At 38.5% G+C, this 17,125-nt stretch overlaps 5 protein-coding genes across 6 annotated transcripts; 4 read left to right on the forward strand and 1 right to left on the reverse strand.

Annotated features, from left to right (window-relative positions):
• The first annotated feature begins 42 nt into the window (after nucleotides 1-42).
• LOC102612565 (uncharacterized) lies at nucleotides 43-2,966 on the forward strand. Of its 2 annotated transcripts, XM_006476239.4 has the most exons (7): nucleotides 46-368; nucleotides 615-761; nucleotides 905-1,003; nucleotides 1,677-1,868; nucleotides 2,035-2,154; nucleotides 2,272-2,343; nucleotides 2,506-2,966. In XM_006476239.4, the coding sequence occupies exons 1-7, from the start codon at nucleotides 90-92 to the stop codon at nucleotides 2,728-2,730; spliced, it is 1,134 nt and encodes a 377-aa protein (XP_006476302.2). In that variant the 5' UTR covers nucleotides 46-89; the 3' UTR covers nucleotides 2,731-2,966. The 2 variants fall into 2 exon arrangements, with proteins under 2 accessions (XP_052293362.1, XP_006476302.2); XM_052437402.1 differs by lacking the exon at nucleotides 2,035-2,154 and having other exon boundaries at nucleotides 43-368.
• Nucleotides 2,967-3,104: 138 nt separating this feature from the next.
• Nucleotides 3,105-4,584, forward strand: LOC102613451 (uncharacterized). Its single transcript, XM_006476242.3, has one exon. It carries the CDS (start codon nucleotides 3,285-3,287, stop codon nucleotides 4,341-4,343), a length of 1,059 nt encoding a protein of 352 aa, XP_006476305.2. The 5' UTR covers nucleotides 3,105-3,284; the 3' UTR covers nucleotides 4,344-4,584.
• A 1,010-nt stretch (nucleotides 4,585-5,594) lies between these two features.
• On the forward strand, nucleotides 5,595-9,215 carry LOC102613739 (uncharacterized). The gene is made up of 8 exons (XM_006476243.4): nucleotides 5,595-5,982; nucleotides 6,399-6,543; nucleotides 6,651-6,819; nucleotides 6,996-7,263; nucleotides 7,707-7,972; nucleotides 8,053-8,268; nucleotides 8,546-8,654; nucleotides 8,784-9,215. The coding sequence occupies exons 1-8, from the start codon at nucleotides 5,832-5,834 to the stop codon at nucleotides 8,843-8,845; spliced, it is 1,386 nt and encodes a 461-aa protein (XP_006476306.2). The 5' UTR covers nucleotides 5,595-5,831; the 3' UTR covers nucleotides 8,846-9,215.
• Nucleotides 9,216-9,536: 321 nt separating this feature from the next.
• LOC102614043 (mavicyanin) lies at nucleotides 9,537-10,613 on the forward strand. Its single transcript, XM_006476244.4, has 2 exons — nucleotides 9,537-9,913; nucleotides 10,010-10,613. The coding sequence occupies exons 1-2, from the start codon at nucleotides 9,715-9,717 to the stop codon at nucleotides 10,390-10,392; spliced, it is 582 nt and encodes a 193-aa protein (XP_006476307.2). The 5' UTR covers nucleotides 9,537-9,714; the 3' UTR covers nucleotides 10,393-10,613.
• A 174-nt stretch (nucleotides 10,614-10,787) lies between these two features.
• LOC102614335 (putative N6-adenosine-methyltransferase MT-A70-like) lies at nucleotides 10,788-14,426 on the reverse strand. Its single transcript, XM_006476245.4, has 7 exons — nucleotides 13,239-14,426; nucleotides 13,039-13,137; nucleotides 12,596-12,679; nucleotides 12,155-12,507; nucleotides 11,831-12,047; nucleotides 11,552-11,631; nucleotides 10,788-11,357 (listed from the first exon to the last, which is right to left on the reverse strand). The coding sequence occupies exons 1-7, from the start codon at nucleotides 14,280-14,282 to the stop codon at nucleotides 11,102-11,104; spliced, it is 2,133 nt and encodes a 710-aa protein (XP_006476308.2). The 5' UTR covers nucleotides 14,283-14,426; the 3' UTR covers nucleotides 10,788-11,101.
• Between the last annotated feature and the right edge of the window lie 2,699 nt (nucleotides 14,427-17,125).

Consider the following 17,125-nt stretch of genomic DNA (forward strand, 5'->3'; position numbering starts at 1 on the left):
TGTAGGTAACGCAAGTCAGTTGAAAAGACACGGTCGGTCGTTTTGTGTTGTGAAACTAGAAAAATATAAAGTTGAGTTATTTCATTGTAATGTTGTCGTCCCTGGCAAGCGCAACCAAAGGGTTTAACCAGAAGCTCTTCTTCTTCAGCGTGCACAAAAACCTCTTCAATCGCCCTATCATAGCCATGGCAGGCACCGGTGTTTCTTCTTCTCCTGCTTACTCCACTTCATCCCCCAGCCAAACCCCTCTCAAGCGCGTGGGCACCCACAACGGCAGCTTCCACTGCGACGAGGCGCTTGGTTGCTTCATGATTCGCCTCACTGACAAGTTCTTCAACGCCCAGATAGTCCGCTCCCGCGACCCCAAGGTCCTTTTAATCCAAACCCATTTCACTTTAATTTGCTTGTAACTTAAAAGCATAAAAAAAAAAAAATCGGTTTTCTTATGATATTAAAGTTCATTTTTTAAAAGTATGTCATTTGAACTAAAGTTTTGTTTTTGGGAATAATTTGATGTGGGTTTTTCGTTTTCTGGTGGTTATTAGGATTTTTAGTTTGTGGTTTTGTTAGCATCCAGTGTGATGTGTGTCTATGAATTGATTTGGGGGATGCAGGTGTTGGATGATCTTGATGCGGTGCTTGATGTTGGAGGTGTGTATGATCCCAGTAATGATCGTTATGATCATCACCAGAAAGGTTTTGAAGAGGTTTTTGGACACGGGTTCTCTACGAAACTTAGTAGTGCCGGTCTTGTTTATAAGGTAGTAATTTGTTCAATTACTTGGTACTTGGCTTGTTCAAATTGGGTACTAGCAGTGGCATAAAGTTGGGATTTTTGTGGCAGTTTATCTGTCTTCTTGGCTGGTAACTGAGTTTGGCCCATGGAAATTTATTTTGTTTTCAGCATTTTGGAAAGGAGTTAGTAGCCAAGGAACTTAATGTTGATGAAGGGCATCCAGACGTGCATCGATTATTTTTGGCTGTTTACAAGAACTTCATGGAGGTACTCATTTCTGAATATCTCAATTTTGTTATTTACACAATTGCTTACAGATTCACTATACTTTTATTGCAATCTTATGGATATTCTAAGAAGCTGTTGCTTTTCTTTATGGTCCAAGTTTGTTATTTGTTTTCAGGAAGTTCTTCCCTATTTCAGGTTGTCCTTTGTTTCGCGAGTTGATTTCTGTTGTTTCTAATGACTCCTCGGATTACCTTTCTTTTAGCTTGAGGATCTTTTAGCACCTCTTTATATAGATTGAATTGTAGTAAATCTGCACTTCTAGTATGTGCGTGGTTGTGCTTTGTTAATGTCTCCCTATTCCATGTACTGGTTTTTGGTGTTTTGGAAAGGAGTTGAGTGTTAAGTAACAATGACAACTAAAATGATATTTTTTTGAACTATAAGCTGCATGATAAGACAGTGGCAGCTTGGCATGATGAATTGATTCTAATTTTGAGAATTTTCTCTAATGGGTGTGGTTTTCTGGGTGGTTTTATTTGTTTCTTGGGCATTGGTTGCTTGCTTAAGTGTTTCTGGGAGCAACGAAATATATTGGGCTATATCTTTTTCCTTATCTTTACTCGACTTTTTCCATTGATGTAGCTTTTTTATTTGTCTAACTCATTTGAGAAACGTCCGATTGATGATTTTATTTTCTTCACTTTTTTGTCAGGCAATCGATGCTATTGATAACGGAATCAATCAGTATGACACAGACAAGCCTCCAAGATATGTGAATAATACAAATTTGTCTTCTAGGGTGGGGAAACTAAATTTGGATTGGACGGAACCTGATCAGTCAGCGGAGAGGGAGAATGAAGCCTTCCAACAAGGAATGGATCTGGCTGGCAAAGAGTTTCTGGACGTGAGTTTCTTCTGAAATTTAATATTATGTTGATTTCTTGTTCTATTTATATAATGTACTTTGTCATTGTGGCCTCAGTCCTGAGTAGACCGTATGTAGGTGTTTCTTCTTTGTTCATTTCAACCATTAAAATCCTTTCATGCATTTAACATTTTCCTATTTTCAGACTGTTCGATTTTATGTTAGATCATGGTTACCAGCACGATCAATTGTAATGGAATGTATTGGAGAAAGATATGATTATGATCCAAGTGGTGAAATTATGGTTCTGAAAAGATTTTGTCCTGTAAGTAGACATGCTTGTCTATCTCTCTGTGCTTGAGTATAATTTTGTTCTACTTGCCTTGCCTCCAAAATTGAGCACAACTTATGCATGCTATATTATTTGATTGTGTACCTGCAGTGGAAGCTTCACTTGTTTGAGCTTGAGGAGGAGATGAAGATTGAGCCTCTTATTAAATATGTTCTTTACGAGGTATTAACTGATATCCTTCACATACTGGGTCTCCATCTCCGCACCACCAAAAGAGATGCTAGTTTGATTCAAAGTTGTTTGCAGAATAAATTGTGGCATAAAATGAGATAATGTACAATTAACTTACCAAAATGCAAAATATGAAAAAAAAAAAAAATGCAGGACGACAGGGGCAAACAATGGCGGGTGCAGGCTGTGGCAGTGTCCCCCGATAGATTCGAGAGCCGGAAGCCTCTTCCAGCTCAGTGGCAAGGTCTGAGAGATGATGAACTCTCAAAGGAGGCGGGGATACCAGGTTGTGTCTTTGTCCATATGAGTGGTTTCATTGGTGGAAATAAAAGTTATGGAGGTGCATTGGCCATGGCTCGCGCTGCTTTGAAGCTCTAAACAGCACAAAAAAGGAAAAAAATTGCATTACCGGATTTATTAACTATTCACAGTTTCTATTCAAAGATCTTTCAAGTTGTTGCTGCAATTTTGGCGTTTTTCTCAAAATATCATATTCGTAACAAGTATTCATTCAGTCACCTGAATTTATTGTCTAAAACAGCACTCTAATGTGATAGTTTTGTCTGAACACATTCATACATTTGATCGAACTAAATGTTTGCTAGTTCCTGGAACTTTGGCACTTGCATTTTCCATTTCATTCTCTCCGCAATCGTCAAAAGTTTTTGTGAGCAAATAGTGGTAACCAACGAGAGCACGCAGCTTGCTCAACGTTGCTAAATCCACTAGTGCACACGTGTCATCACTTGGTCAGTTACTATTACGATGATGATTTGAGTATAGGTCTCCAAATCCAATACTAATAATCTTTCGGCCAACCTCGTAACAAAAAATACACAGATGAGTGGATCACTATCAGAGAGCCCACCGCCTTCACACTTGACGAAGACGAACTGAGCGGAACTGAAACTGAGACAATTACAAAAGCAACCATGACCACGCTCACTTGCTCGGGCTCCGGCACTGCCGCCACTGTCGCCAAGCTTGCACAAAATAAAATCAGTTCATTTCCAAAAGCACCCTTGTTCACCCTCAACGGCAACAAATCGAAAATCGTTTTCCCAAAACTGAAATTGACCCCCTCAGTCTCACGCTCACCCTCGGATCTGTCGCCAGGCGATCCCCTTTCCCCATCTCCATCACCCTCGCCCGAATCACTCAAGTATCGCCTCCAAAGCAACGAAACCCTGTACGGACTCTTCCTCCTCTCTTTCTCCCCAACTCTTGCCGAAATTTCGGGCCTGGCCGGTTACGATTTCGTCGTCGTAGACATGGAGCACGGCCCTGGCGGCATTTCCGATGCTCTCGCTTGCCTTCACGCTCTTGCCGCCACGGGGACGCCGGCCATTCTGCGGCTCCCTGAAAGTTGCCCAACTTGGGCTAAAAAGGCCCTCGATCTGGGCCCACAAGGGGTCATGTTCCCTATGATTGACTCCCCAGAAGCCGCCAAGGAAGCGGTGTCGTATTGCCGGTTCCCGCCTTCTGGAGTGCGGGGATCCGCTCACACGGTGGTGAGAGCGTCCGGTTACGGGATTGATGAGGGATACTTGAGTAATTACGAGGAGGAGTTGTTGATTATGTGCCAGGTGGAGAGCGAGGAAGGCGTCAAGCGAGCCGAAGACATCGCGGCGGTTGATGGGGTTGACTGCGTGCAAATGGGACCGTTGGATTTGAGTGCGAGTATGGGGTACTTGTGGGACCCAGGGCACAGGAAGGTGAGGGAGATGATGAGGGTGGCGGAGAAAGGGGTTTTGGGCGGTGGCAAGGCTTACTTGGCTGGGTTTGCTATGCCTCATGATGGACCTCTTGAGATGAAGTCACGTGGATACCACATGGTGTCCGGTGCCGTTGACGTGGGGCTGTTTAGAAGTGCGGCTGTGGAGGACGTGGCAAGATTTAAGATGAATTTGACGGATGATGCCGATGATGATGATGATGATGCTTGGAGGGAAAGGATTAAAGATGCTGATGACAAGTACTGGAGCGAATAGTAGTGGGTAGTGCATGAATGAAAAATATCAATGAGATTGAGATGAAATGCATGCTAATGCTATCTATCTTATCAATCATCAACAACTTATGTTTCTGTAATCTCAAGTTTTTAGTACCAACTTTCTTGATAAGCTCAAGCTGAGGTTTCTACTGATGACTTAAAAAAATCAATCTTTGGGGTTTGGATGTGAGAATTGTTTATTTACTGATGACTTCTTTTTAAGGGATTGATTTTTGTTCTGTCTCTGGTTTGAAAGAGATATTCTCTTCGTTGCATTGACAAATTACTTTGTGGTGTTCCAGTGGAGTAGAAACAAAATATCGGCCAACATTTAACGTTTCACTTTGTTGTACTTGGTGCTGCGCATGTTGCATCGGTGTTTTGGCCCAGTTTTGCTTTTGCAGATGAACGTAAATGTACTGCAAATGTTCTTTTCTTGAAAGAAAGTTGAAATGGAGGATTCGTTTGCTTTCGATTTGCTAATAATGTATTTAGTACGTCGTTTATGAAGCGTCCATTTGTTTTGATACGGATAGGATTTTCCCCCAAGACCAGAGCATGCTTTATTTTAATAAATGAAGTAGGATGAAGACCCTACATTCGAGACATTTCGTGTCAGCCCAAAGCATCGTACATTCGTACTCGTAGTTGAGAGCGTATTTTCTGTTAAAAAAAGATAAACATAACATGCAAAGAATTACAATACTATAATTCAAAAATATAAAGCAGCAAAAAGTAATCCCATTGGATCTATGAAAATAATATTTGATAATTCTATTTGTGTAGTTTTTTTAAGGATAAAATTGAGATCTTATTAGTCAACTAACTAGTCATCTAAGGATATTGATAAAAATGTTGTAAAATTATAAATTTTAAAGATATAATAATAAAATAAATAAATCATAAAACTTCTTATAATTATTTGATACATTGTAATTCTTAAAATAGTCAAACAATAATATTCGTAATTAAAAACTGTAATTGTTTAAATAAAAGAAAAATTATCGTTTGAAACAATTCACTCTCACTCTATATTCTCAATTTGAGGATTCTCGCTTATCGAAATTTTCACTCTAATTCAAGAAATAAACGGTACCTAACCAATAAATTTACCATAATAACAAGAGTGTCATGTTTTTTTTTATAATATATTATTAGTTGTACGTGTCAACTAGTGAATAAAAATCAAAGAAAAATTCAAATGATTAAATACGACAATAAAATAAAAAGAGAAAAACAAAAACAAAATCCCCGGGAAATCATGAAACAGAGAGTAGTCCGTTAATATTCTTTCTTGATTTACAAAAAATGCCCACCTCATTACACTCTACGCCACAACCAAAATGTCAGTTTCTTGGTTGATGCCAATTGCCAAGTCCCTTTGAACGCTTTTATCACCCGCTCACCTCTTTGTGCATTGCATATAATCCTTCTGCGAGATAGAGATAGGAAAAATTTTCAAATAAGAAAAAACAGAAGCAGAGGAATGGAGTCGTTTTACTTTGTTGTTTTTGCTTGTCTCGCAGCACTAGTGGTGGCCATGGAGCTGAGCAAGAGTAGTAAAGACCGTATCGGCACATCCTCTTCTTTCAATTCTTTCATGAATAACTACATCATCGTTTATTCCCTTATGATGGGTAATCTCTTAATTTACTTTCTTATTAATTTTTTTAATTATTATTATTATTTTTTATTTTTCTACGCCAATGCCTTTTGTTTCTTTTGATCTATGTTAAACGTTATTTTCAAAAAACAAACGAAAAAAAAAACTTTTTTGTGAGTCTTGTAATAATGGGGGCCTCCTCTGTTCTTTTTTGGCGGGTATGTAATGCTTATTTTGAATGTCAGCATGATGACTTTGGATCTTCAACATCGGCATAGTGGATAATGCCATTGCATTTAACGTGCTAAATGGATTAGTTGCTTGTGAGAAATTAAAATGCAATTGAAACAACAATCTAATTGTGAGGCGTTGCCGCCGTTGATGTTTATTATGTATGAATTTTATCAATTGTCTTTGTCGAAAAGCTGGCTGAACTGGTTTTGGCAATAGCCGGAGACTGGTTGCAGGGTCCGTATGTTTACTACCTATACAGCACGTATGGATTTGGCAAGGGGGAAATTGGACAGCTCTTTATAGCTGGTTTTGGATCCTCTATGTTGTTCGGAACACTTGTTGGATCCCTAGCTGACAAACAGTAAGATCTTGCATTCATTCAATTGGAAAGTTGTATAAATAAATAAAGGTAGCTTATCAACCACTGTTTGGATTTTTTTTTTTTTTTCAATTGTATGCCTTATTTAGGGGCCGGAAGCGAGCATGTGTGACTTACTGTATAACTTATATGCTGAGCTGCGTCACTAAACATTCTTCCGAGTACAAAATTTTGATGTTGGGACGAATATTAGGAGGCATCGCCACTTCTCTGCTCTTTTCAGCCTTTGAGTCTTGGCTTGTTGCAGAACACAATAAGGTGCAGGACTTTTCTGCTAATAATTTGTTATTCTATAAGCTAATATAGTTTTAAGATTCCTTAAATAAACTTGATATGCTGAAAATATTTAATGTTTGGGTTAAATGCTCCTTCAGTGCACTCTGTACAAAGTTAAAAGCATCATGAACTTTAATTGCTCATTTTGAATTTTTCAGAGGGGTTTTGATCAGCAATGGTTGTCAGAAACATTCTCCAAGGCCATATTTCTTGGAAACGGATTAGTTGCTATTATCTCTGGGTTGTTTGGTAATTTACTAGTTGATACTCTGGCTTTGGGTCCTGTTGCTCCATTTGATGCGGCTGCATGCTTTCTTGCCTTCGGTATGGTGATCATATTGGCATCATGGACCGAAAACTATGGAGACCCTGAAAAAAAGAACTTGCTTGCTCAGTTCAAGGGTGCTGCTCTTGCCATTGCTTCGGGTGAATCTCCATCTCGTCTTTTTTTGTACACTAAGCTTAGTGCCTTTTCAACTGTGCAGGCAACCAACTATAATTGTGCTTCTAGTTGTACTGTATGGATAAAAAAAGGTTTATTCATGCAACAAATACCAACAGATCTGCTGATTGTCTATCCCTAGATCTCAGTCGTATATTATTCTTGATTGTTATTTCTTCCAACTCCTCTTGCATTGAAGGTTACCTATGAGTGAACTATGTTATAGATTTCTTCTATCTTTTCCTGTTTGCACTTGTTAGTTTCTCTTGGAAATCATTTTGTTGGTCTCCTTCAATCATTTTGTTAGTTTCTCTTGCACCTTTTTGTCAAATGGACTCATTTAATCCTTGTTTCTCTCTCTTTCCCTTTTTTCCATTGTTTGATTTTCTTGAAAGTTCTATTAATATCACGTTCCATGTCGGAGCAGATGAGAGAATTGCACTGTTGGGAGCCATACAGTCCCTATTTGAAGGTTCAATGTACACCTTTGTCTTCCTCTGGACTCCTGCTCTTAGTCCAAATGATGAGGAAATTCCACATGGGTTCATATTCGCAACATTCATGCTGGCTTCAATGCTGGGCAGTTCATTTGCCTCACGACTTTTGGCCCACTCATCTCTAAGAGTTGAGAGCTATATGCAGATTGTTTTTATAATTTCTTCAGCTTCCCTCCTCATTCCCATCTTAACAAATGTAAGCAGTGGATTGTTTTATGATTTTATCTTTTTGTCGGTTTTTTAACCATGTAATAACTGTTTCGTGAGTTTGAACAGTTCTTGGAAACACCTCCTGATGTAAGAGGTGGAGGCATCTCATTATCTGGGTCCCTTCAGCTCATTGGCTTCAGCACATTTGAGGCCTGTGTGGGTATATTCTGGCCATCTATCATGAAGATGAGGTCCCAATACATCCCTGAGGAGGCTAGGAGCACCATCATGAACTTCTTTCGCATTCCTCTCAATGTCTTCGTATGCATTGTGCTGTACAATGTGAGTTTTGATCAGTGTTTTGTTTTTATACATTAATTTATGCGTATCAAAATTCTTAGGTGGGGATGATTCTATGATTAGTAAGTGAGATCAAAGTTTCTATAACATGGCTGAATAAACCTTCCCGTGATATTTGGAGGTTTGAAACCTCAACCAACCTGAGAAGGGGACCAAAGCAATTACTGATTGGTAAAAGATGTAGGAACAAGTTAAGGCTTCAAGGTAGTACTACTACTCTTCCCTCTATTTCTAAAACTTGGTTTTGATCTTTTTGAAGGTTGATGCATTTCCCATCACCATCATGTTTGGTATGTGCTCGATTTTCCTCTTCATAGCATCTGTATTACAGAGGCGGCTTGAGGGGATTGCAGAGAGCCAAAAGTCAAGTAAGTTCCCTGTTTGCCCTGGGATTCCTATTTGCTCAATTAAGCTCAACGTCAGTAGGTTCAACTTCCCGGAAGAAATGAGGCTTGTACTGATAGAGCTTCTTTACAAATATACTTATTTTGTTACAGGATCACAAGATTGGACAGCAATAAGGGAGAGCGATAGAGAGGCTGAGCCGCTGAATGTCTGATTCACTTTGTGGAATAAACCTTCTAAAATTGAGGTTGCAACTGGGCATCTTTTCCTTCTAAGGATTGCAATCTGATTAACAAGGACATATGGCAGTGAATTCATATTCAGAAACGACCGCCAGGTGAAAAAGATGGCCAGACCTCCTGCTTACAGATATTGCAATTTTTTAACTACTGTGTATCCATCTCATCAGATGTTAATGATAGAAATCTTCTGATGCTGTAGGTTCAAAAATATATGTACACACGTCTACCTAGATACATAGATAATTCTGAAATGTATTAAATTAGATTTTCAGCTTCACCACGATGAATCTTTTTATTTGTCTACCAACTCTCTAATGCAAAGCCATATACATTCTTAATGAAGTCTGAAGCTCTCCGACTCCCACTAGAGGCTGGAGTGTTTGGTTTCCAAAATTATTAGAGATGACATTCTTAAACCACTATCCATGCGAGAGGAGACAGGTCTCACATGATGGCATGATCATGAGCTGCGTCAATCAATCTATCCAACTATACATTTCATGAAAATTGAAACACCCCATGACCATCCAACTGGCCCATGTGGCATTATTGACATATAAGTAATTTCCCTTTCTATCCTTAGCCTTATGAAATTGTATTGGATCCAATCTCCTATTTGCAAATATTCAATAGTTCTTTTTTAAATCAAAAGAAGAAAAAAAAGGTTGAAGAGGGCATTCAGGTAAAATAGCCTTCAACTAGTCTTTCTTTTGTTTCCGCCAGTCTGTCTTGACTCTCGACTCTTGAGACATTCGATTTCGTTTTCGCCCACACTCCAGTGTCCTGATTTACTCTTAAATTTGAGAAAGAGAGAAGCAATCGACTTTAAAGAGCAGGAAAGATGGCCAATCCTAGAAGCCCAAGGTTCCAGTTGTTGTTTGCTTTTCAGCTTCTGTTGTTGTTACAACTGCAAACCAAAAGCTTCTGCCATCAGTACAAGGTTGGAGATTTAGATGGCTGGGGCATTCCCACCTCAGCAAATCCTCTCGTCTATGCCAAATGGTCAAAGTATCATACCTTTGCCATTGGAGATTCTCTCTGTAAGTTCCCATTCTTCTTTTATCTCCTTTTTAATGTTCTGATCTTTCATTTTTATTTACTCATTATCAAATCATGTATGCTTTCCATTTTTGCAGTATTCTTGTACCCACCAAGTCAAGATTCGGTGATTCAAGTCACTGCGCAATCCTACGACTCATGTAAACTTAAAGATCCAATATTGTACATGAACAATGGCAACTCTCTTTTTAACATTACTAAAGAAGGGAATTTTTACTTCACTAGTGGAGAACCAGGGCACTGTCAAAAGAAGCAGAAGCTGCACTTCACGGTTGGGAATGTGTCTGCTGAATCTCCTGCTTATGGTCCCAGTGCGCTGCCTGATTTTGCACCCTCTTATCCCACTGTTTTTGGCTCAATCCCACAACCGCCTTCTTCTTCACCGTCACTAAGTTTCTCAGGCATCCTCACAGCTGTCATTGGATCAGCAGCATGTGCCATTCTCAGCGGCATCATGTGACCAGCAGCAGCAGCATATACAAATATTACTGTTTCATACTTTTTCATTTTATTTTGTTGGTTATGATATTTTTTATTTTGTAAATCTTTACTACTGCAGCTGGAGAAAGCAAATTTTTTTTTTTTTTTCAATTTTTTGTGGTCGAGTCTAACGGGGGAAAACTGTTGCCTGTTGCTGCTCAATATTTATTTATTTCTATGCATCTGTTTGCAAAGAGTCAATCAACTTGTTAAAAAGAAAGTTTCCCGGTTCCCCTTCCGCACTTTTCTTTTAATAAGGGGCCCAAAAAAAAGAAAAGGCCTCAGTTTCCAGGTTACAAAAACGAGAAAGTTTAGGTTAAGCCGTGTAAGTTCAAATTTCAAAACAAAGATAGCCTGATACGGAGAAGCTAGAACTCGATAAAGGATTTCCACTCCCATTAATTTATATTTGGCAGCCGCTGTGCCGACAGCTTCTCCTTAGATATCTCTGTGGCTGTGGGTACAACAGCTGTATCTCACATATGAATAGAAAAATTAAAAAGAACGAAAGCCGGTATTCTACTTCTTCTTCTTCCACCATTATAACTGCTCAACTTTACAAGCTCTCCTGCAGTTTCCTGTATTCTTTTTACAAAATGGAAATTAGGGGGAAAAAAATCTAGAAATTTGGGCTCTAAACCACCAAAAATACAGTCCATCGTATTCTATTCTTTGATTGGGCCAATGGATCAGTTGACCATATCAGCATCGACAGCCATTGCCCTGTCTTCAGAAGAGTAGGAAGAAACCTCAGGAGCTACGGGCTGCTCTGTAACTGCAAAAGGACTTCTCGTTTGATTAGAATTTGAGTCTATTTCCATTGCAGAAGCTTTAGGCGGGGAGGCGGGCTGCACCACCACCTCTGGGTAAGCAGCTTTGAACCTTGCCCTTAGGCCCTCATCAACCAACCTAACTCCTTCCAATTGATTGCCTAGTGACATCCACCTGATTAAAAGTAATAAACTTAGTAGTTAGTAAAAGAAATGAAGCTTAAAATGGCAATGTGCTACACCAACAGGAGCTGGAGCTTGACTGGTCATATTTTCCAAAACCAGTGTCAACAATGCATAAGTGTACTATTAAAGCATAAAATATAAAATAAAATAAAAGGCACAACTAGGATTTCAAGAAAAAAGCACCCTGCATGAGTATTGTGCATGCGAGCAAACAATTCCAGCTTTCTTGTCCTTGGACTTATCCTCTCCAGCATAGGGTACATCTGCCAGAATGCATTAGATTAATTAAATTATGAATGAGATAAGGAACAATAAGCAGAAGTAATATTTATTCACTTCATAAAATAGAATGAAATACTGCCATCAATCTGTTTCAAGCCGACAGAAAATAGACACAACTATTTCAAAGAGAGAAAACAGAATTGGTAGATCAATTATAAAAAATTATGGAATTCAACAAACCTCATCTGGCTTACGGCTTGTCTCCCGAACCTCAGCAACAATGACATCAGTATCAATATTCCTATTTACTTCTGGATTTCCCTTTATTCCAACAAGGCAGTGCTCCTTACTATGATTGAGCCAATGGCCTGTCCGTCCTGTCCTAATTATTCGCTGAAGTTGATTAGTCTTTACCCATATGATCTCCTCAACACGCTTGTATCCCCAAAGTTCTAAGCTGCAAGAAGCATAGCATTGAAATGAAGTCTGTCTAGATCATCTTAAACAGTTGATGATTAACCATGTACTATTATGATAATAATAGACATGACCAAAAACATATACCATTCACGTCCAAGCTCCATTGCACGTCCAGTGACCCAGAGGAAAATCAGACCATCAGTCTGCAATGCAGGAACATTAAGATTGCGCATTTCGTCATCAGCCATCGTCCCATAAGGCAATTCCATATGGATATCCCAGGGAGGATCTGCCATTATAACTCCAAATTGTCCTAAAATGTCCATTCTAAAATTACGAATATCACAATTAATCCATTGTGGTTCACCGAGTTCTACTTCAGAACAATATTCAGGACGCTGAGGCTTCAACGGTTTCTGGGGAGGAAGACCAGCACCCATCAGTGCAGGTGGTAAATCTCTCTCTGGGTCCAGCTCATAATGGATGTACTTGCATGTCTGTCAGGACTAACACAAACATATTACTTCGTGGCAAAAGTCATATCAGATTAAAATGATTGGTGACAGAAAAAAAAAATACTTTTACCTTCATGTGCCGGCAGGTATCAAGAAAGGAACAGTCACCTAAACTAATGTCAGTATGTGGAGCAATTATTCGTCGAAAATGAACCTGCAAAAAATTAAAGCAACCAATATAATTAACTCAGGGGTTTCATTATCTAAGTTTCACATAGAACTCAACTCAAACAAATAAGCAATTCCACATTAGTGTCACTAGCCATCGAGCCATATTTATAGGATTTTTTCGGTCACTTATCATAATGAACTAATTTTCAATGTCTGTAGCAACAGTATCTCATTATCATATCCTCCAATTTTATTTTAATTTTTTCTTGGCAAAAGATAGTAAGATACACTAACAAGCATTTAAGCATTTAGACCACCCAATCATTCAGCAGAAACGTATTTGACATAACAAATCTTGATTAAGTGAATTAACAAAGCTACAACAGCACACTTCTTATTTACCTTCTCACAAGCAGCAAAAGAACCAGTTTTAAGTCGGCAATCCTCTTTGGTCAGTGACGAGCAATACTCCTTCACTTGTGAACCACCTTTGCTCTTGAACTATCAAAAAACACCAGGCCAATCCAGAATTAAACATCCAATAACAAAATGAATAAAACAAACACATAATAGTGATAATTAGTAAAAGACAGAGCAAATACCTTGGCAGCCACAGCAGTTTCCTTAGCAGTTGGTCGCTGAATCAAATCCAACAACTCCTCACCGGCCTTGGACCTTTGTGACTCCTTGTAAGTCTTCTTATTCAACATTTCTTCAATGTCAATCAAATCATCCTCTTCCGTTCTCAAATTCTGCTGCCTATTGTTCATCATCCCTCTCCCCGTCATTCCTCTCCCCCCTCTGGGTGCCATCATACCACCTCCTCCCGCTGCTCCTCCATACATCACGTGCGGGTCCCACATATCTTGGTGGGGCCGTTGGAAGCCGTACATTTCCATTTCTCCTTGCCCTTGACTCTGATTAGTGGCACCACCTCCTTCGATCAAATCCGGCTTTACTGGAACACTCTCCGGCAATTCTTTTAACAAACGAACTTTATCAATACTCAGTACCATAACCCTAGATTTTCCACTGATTGACAACTCATCAAGCTCGACGCCGCCGTTGTTGTTTTCGTCGGCAATACTCTTCAAGGCAATCTCCACCGCCAAAACGGTACCGGACTCACCGCCCAAATCTCTCAACGCCTTCTTCTCCGACGACGTCAAGCTGGCGTCACTCTCCAACTTTCTCGCGATAATCGAGGAATCAATCGGCTTGAAAGGGACGCGCTGCAACAGACAAAGCGCCACCATGGCTCTCACAACAGCCAACGGACTCCCGCTAGCACCAACAGCAAACTTTGCCGCTCTTTGATCTCGCCCAGTCTCCGGGGACCGTACGAGAGAATCATCATTTGCGGAGGGGGGTCCTTGACTGAGATGAACAGCGGTGAGGGGCTTTGGGGGCAATTTGGGGATTTCGGGGAGAGGAGGGGTAGGGTTGTAGTTGCGGCGGTTGAAATTGGAGATGATATTGAGAGAGAGATCGAGACAAGGGACAATGTCGGGGACTAGGTTTTGGAGAGACGAAAGGAGGTCTAAGTGAGTGTTGTGCTGGGACTCGATTCGGCTTTCCAGTTTAGAACGCTGCGTTTTGATGCTGCCGACGCTCTCTTCCTTTGTCACCGCAGCTCCACCCTCCATTCTTCTTCCTTCTCCCCCAACTTGGTCACTGCTGTCTTTCCTTTCTTTTGTTTGTGCTTCTCAAATCTCACTGGTCACTTCACTTCGGCCCGGTGCCTGGGTTTCTATGTTTCGTTAAAGACTTTAATGGTGCCTTTTTTTTTTTTAATTATTATTGTTGTTATTGACTATTACTAATACCGATAATAATAATAATCTATAAATATGTGTATTATGTCTCAAGACGATTAATTGAAAAACTTATCAATAATAAACAATTAACAAGGTAAAGCCTAGTGATTAGAATTCTAATCTTATAATTGTGAGGTCATGAGTTTGAAGCCCCACAATACATGTTTTATTTTTTTCTTTCTTTCGAGACATCCCTCGAATAAATGAAGATAATTTTCTTCTTTTTGAAATGTGAGTGAAGCAGATGCGTTTAATTTCCTTCCTTGAATAAGTGAAGGCAATCTACCTTTGGAAACTTGAGTGAAGTAGATGTATTTAATTTCTTTCCTCAATTTGAGTGAAGGCAGTCTTCTTCTTAATGTGAGTGGAGTTGACGTCACTCGAATATTAGAGATTGTTAAAAGAGTTTAAAATCTGGGTAGTACTTCATAAGAATTAATGTGTAAACTAGTCCGGTACAGTATTAGAGAGGGTTAAAAGGGTTCAAAATGTGAGTGAAGTAGCATCTCTCGAATATTAAAGAGGGTTAAAATGGTTAAAATATGAGCAGTGCTTCAGAAGAATTGATATGTAAACTAGTCCGACAGTTTTCTTCCTTTCGAAATATGAGTGGAGCAGACATCCCTTGAATATTAGAGAGGATTAAAAAGGTTAAAATCTGGGCGATACTTCATAATAATTGATATGTAAACTAGTCCCAGTAATAATCTGATTTTTAAATATCTGTTGTAATCTCATATAATATATGTTGTATTCTTGAGCAATAGTCATATGTAATAAAAAAAAAAAAAAGCACTTGAAGTAGACACATGCATGTTAATTTTTTTCTTATATTTATTTATGTTTGTTTCTTTTATGATTTACTATTATTATGTTTTTATATTGTTAGTTTATTATTTGTTAGTTTAATTATTTATAACAATTTTAATTTATATAACGGTTTCTCTAATATTGTCTATATTGCTATTATTTTGTTAATATTATTGGTTTAATTTATTTGCTTATATCGCTGGTTTAGCCACCTAATAAGTTATTTTAATGTCAATAAATTGTTATTTGTTCTTCCATATATTTGTCTTTGAATATTACTATTGTAGTCTGGATTTTGCAATACAAAGAGGTGATAACAACATAAAGTTCTAATCTCATTAAAAATCAAAATTTGAAATTTTGAATCATGATTTTAAAAGTTATAACTTGAAGTTCTAAATACATGTATGAGGTTTCTACATATTTTCTATTTATATTGTGATTACTTTTTTTCTTTGATTATTTACAAGGTTTTGAAAAATGACAAATTTCACGAATCTACAAATTTTTACTCTTAAAGTTTATGGAAGAAACTATCTTTCTTGGGCATATTGGATACCAAAATGCACCTACAACCTATGGGTGTAGAAGGCATTATAGCATAAAGAAACAAATCGTCATTGCCAGAAAATTCAAAAGTTATGATTTTCTTTCGCCATCACTTACATGAAAGTTTGAAAGTTTAATATTTGATGTGGATGATTTGTTAACATTGTTGGAAAAATCTTAAGGACAGTTTGACCACCAAAGAGATATTTTCCTTCCAAAAGCAAAATATGAGTGATAGGTTATAAGATTATGCAAGAGTACTTGACTACAACTATAATATATTACGCATCACTTCAAAACTGATATTGTGTGGTAAAAAAAATTAATGAAAAAGACACTTTCTACATTTTATGCATTAAATATTATCCTACAACAACAATACCAAAAGCATCGATACAACAAATACTTTGATGATCTAGTACATCTCTTTTAATTACCGAACAAAACAATGAGCTTCTAAGGGAAAAAAATGTGAATTAAGACCAACTAGTTCTCAACAATTCCCAGTGCAAATACACACATACCAATAGTGGATGTGATGGTATCTGGGATTTGATGTCAAGCCAGTATGCAGTCAGTCTTGCCCGTCATGGGCTCAGGCAGCACAATGATCCGCAGCAATCTGCTCGAGAACTTGTCATCGAAGCATCACACTTGAACTCATCAGATAATGTCACGGTGATTGTTATCTACTTGTCCTCCCTTGCACGCGTACAGCCATGTCCACCCCCGCGGCGAAGATTCAGCTGCTCCAGTCTCTTTGAAGAAGGCCGAAATACGTTGAAGAGCTTGTGAGAAGGCAACTGATTGTATACACATTATTTTCACACTATTTACTGATACTGTTGAAAGGTGATTTTTTATCTATTTTAGGATGTACCGAATGATGCTTAGAAAAAAAGCAGCCAGCAATTTTTTATTGATAGAAGAGAGCACTAAGCTTCTGGAATTATTTTTAACTTTAATGGATTGGGTTTCTCTGCAACAACCCTTGCCATATTTGCCTTTCTACTTATTTTTCTTCCATTGGTATATATAAATCCACTTTTTCGTTCCTAATGCCTTCTAACTGCATTAAGATGCCCTTTTTTTCAAGGTAGTTTCTACATTGCTGATAAGCACACTGAAGTCCACTGACATAGCTTGAAATTCTGTGGTTGATTGTAAACTTGCTTTCCTTTTTTAGCTTTGTGGGAAGAAGTTTAAGGCTCTAATTGTTATCGGGGTTGCACAATTTTTGTAAAATGAAAGTTCTAAATATTAAGGAATAGTTGATGGGTGTTTGTCACACACTACTAGTTGTCAAATAAAAA

The sequence above is a fragment of the Citrus sinensis genome, chromosome 3, assembly GCF_022201045.2.
Source record: "Citrus sinensis cultivar Valencia sweet orange chromosome 3, DVS_A1.0, whole genome shotgun sequence".
Lineage (NCBI taxonomy): Eukaryota > Viridiplantae > Streptophyta > Magnoliopsida > Sapindales > Rutaceae > Citrus > Citrus sinensis.

What these genes read in the sequence shown, in the direction of transcription:
- LOC102613739 (XM_006476243.4), top strand. Translation starts at nt 5,832, where the DNA reads ATGGAGTCGTTTTACTTTGTTGTTTTTGCTTGTCTCGCAGCACTAGTG. An exon ending in TTGTTGCAGAACACAATAAG is followed by an intron (nt 6,820 to 6,995) that starts GTGCAGGACTTT and finishes TGAATTTTTCAG; the next exon opens with AGGGGTTTTGATCAGCAATG. An exon ending in TGCAGAGAGCCAAAAGTCAA is followed by an intron (nt 8,655 to 8,783) that starts GTAAGTTCCCTG and finishes ATTTTGTTACAG; the next exon opens with GATCACAAGATTGGACAGCA.
- LOC102614043 (XM_006476244.4), top strand. Translation starts at nt 9,715, where the DNA reads ATGGCCAATCCTAGAAGCCCAAGGTTCCAGTTGTTGTTTGCTTTTCAG. An exon ending in TGCCATTGGAGATTCTCTCT is followed by an intron (nt 9,914 to 10,009) that starts GTAAGTTCCCAT and finishes CCATTTTTGCAG; the next exon opens with TATTCTTGTACCCACCAAGT.
- LOC102613451 (XM_006476242.3), top strand. Translation starts at nt 3,285, where the DNA reads ATGACCACGCTCACTTGCTCGGGCTCCGGCACTGCCGCCACTGTCGCC.
- LOC102614335 (XM_006476245.4), bottom strand. Translation starts at nt 14,282, where the DNA reads ATGGAGGGTGGAGCTGCGGTGACAAAGGAAGAGAGCGTCGGCAGCATC. An exon ending in CTTTTGCTGCTTGTGAGAAG is followed by an intron (nt 12,680 to 13,038) that starts GTAAATAAGAAG and finishes AATTTTTTGCAG; the next exon opens with GTTCATTTTCGACGAATAAT. An exon ending in ATGCACAATACTCATGCAGG is followed by an intron (nt 11,358 to 11,551) that starts GTGCTTTTTTCT and finishes ACTTTTAATCAG; the next exon opens with GTGGATGTCACTAGGCAATC.
- LOC102612565 (XM_006476239.4), top strand. Translation starts at nt 90, where the DNA reads ATGTTGTCGTCCCTGGCAAGCGCAACCAAAGGGTTTAACCAGAAGCTC. An exon ending in GTGCCGGTCTTGTTTATAAG is followed by an intron (nt 762 to 904) that starts GTAGTAATTTGT and finishes TTTTGTTTTCAG; the next exon opens with CATTTTGGAAAGGAGTTAGT. An exon ending in TTAAATATGTTCTTTACGAG is followed by an intron (nt 2,344 to 2,505) that starts GTATTAACTGAT and finishes AAAAAAATGCAG; the next exon opens with GACGACAGGGGCAAACAATG.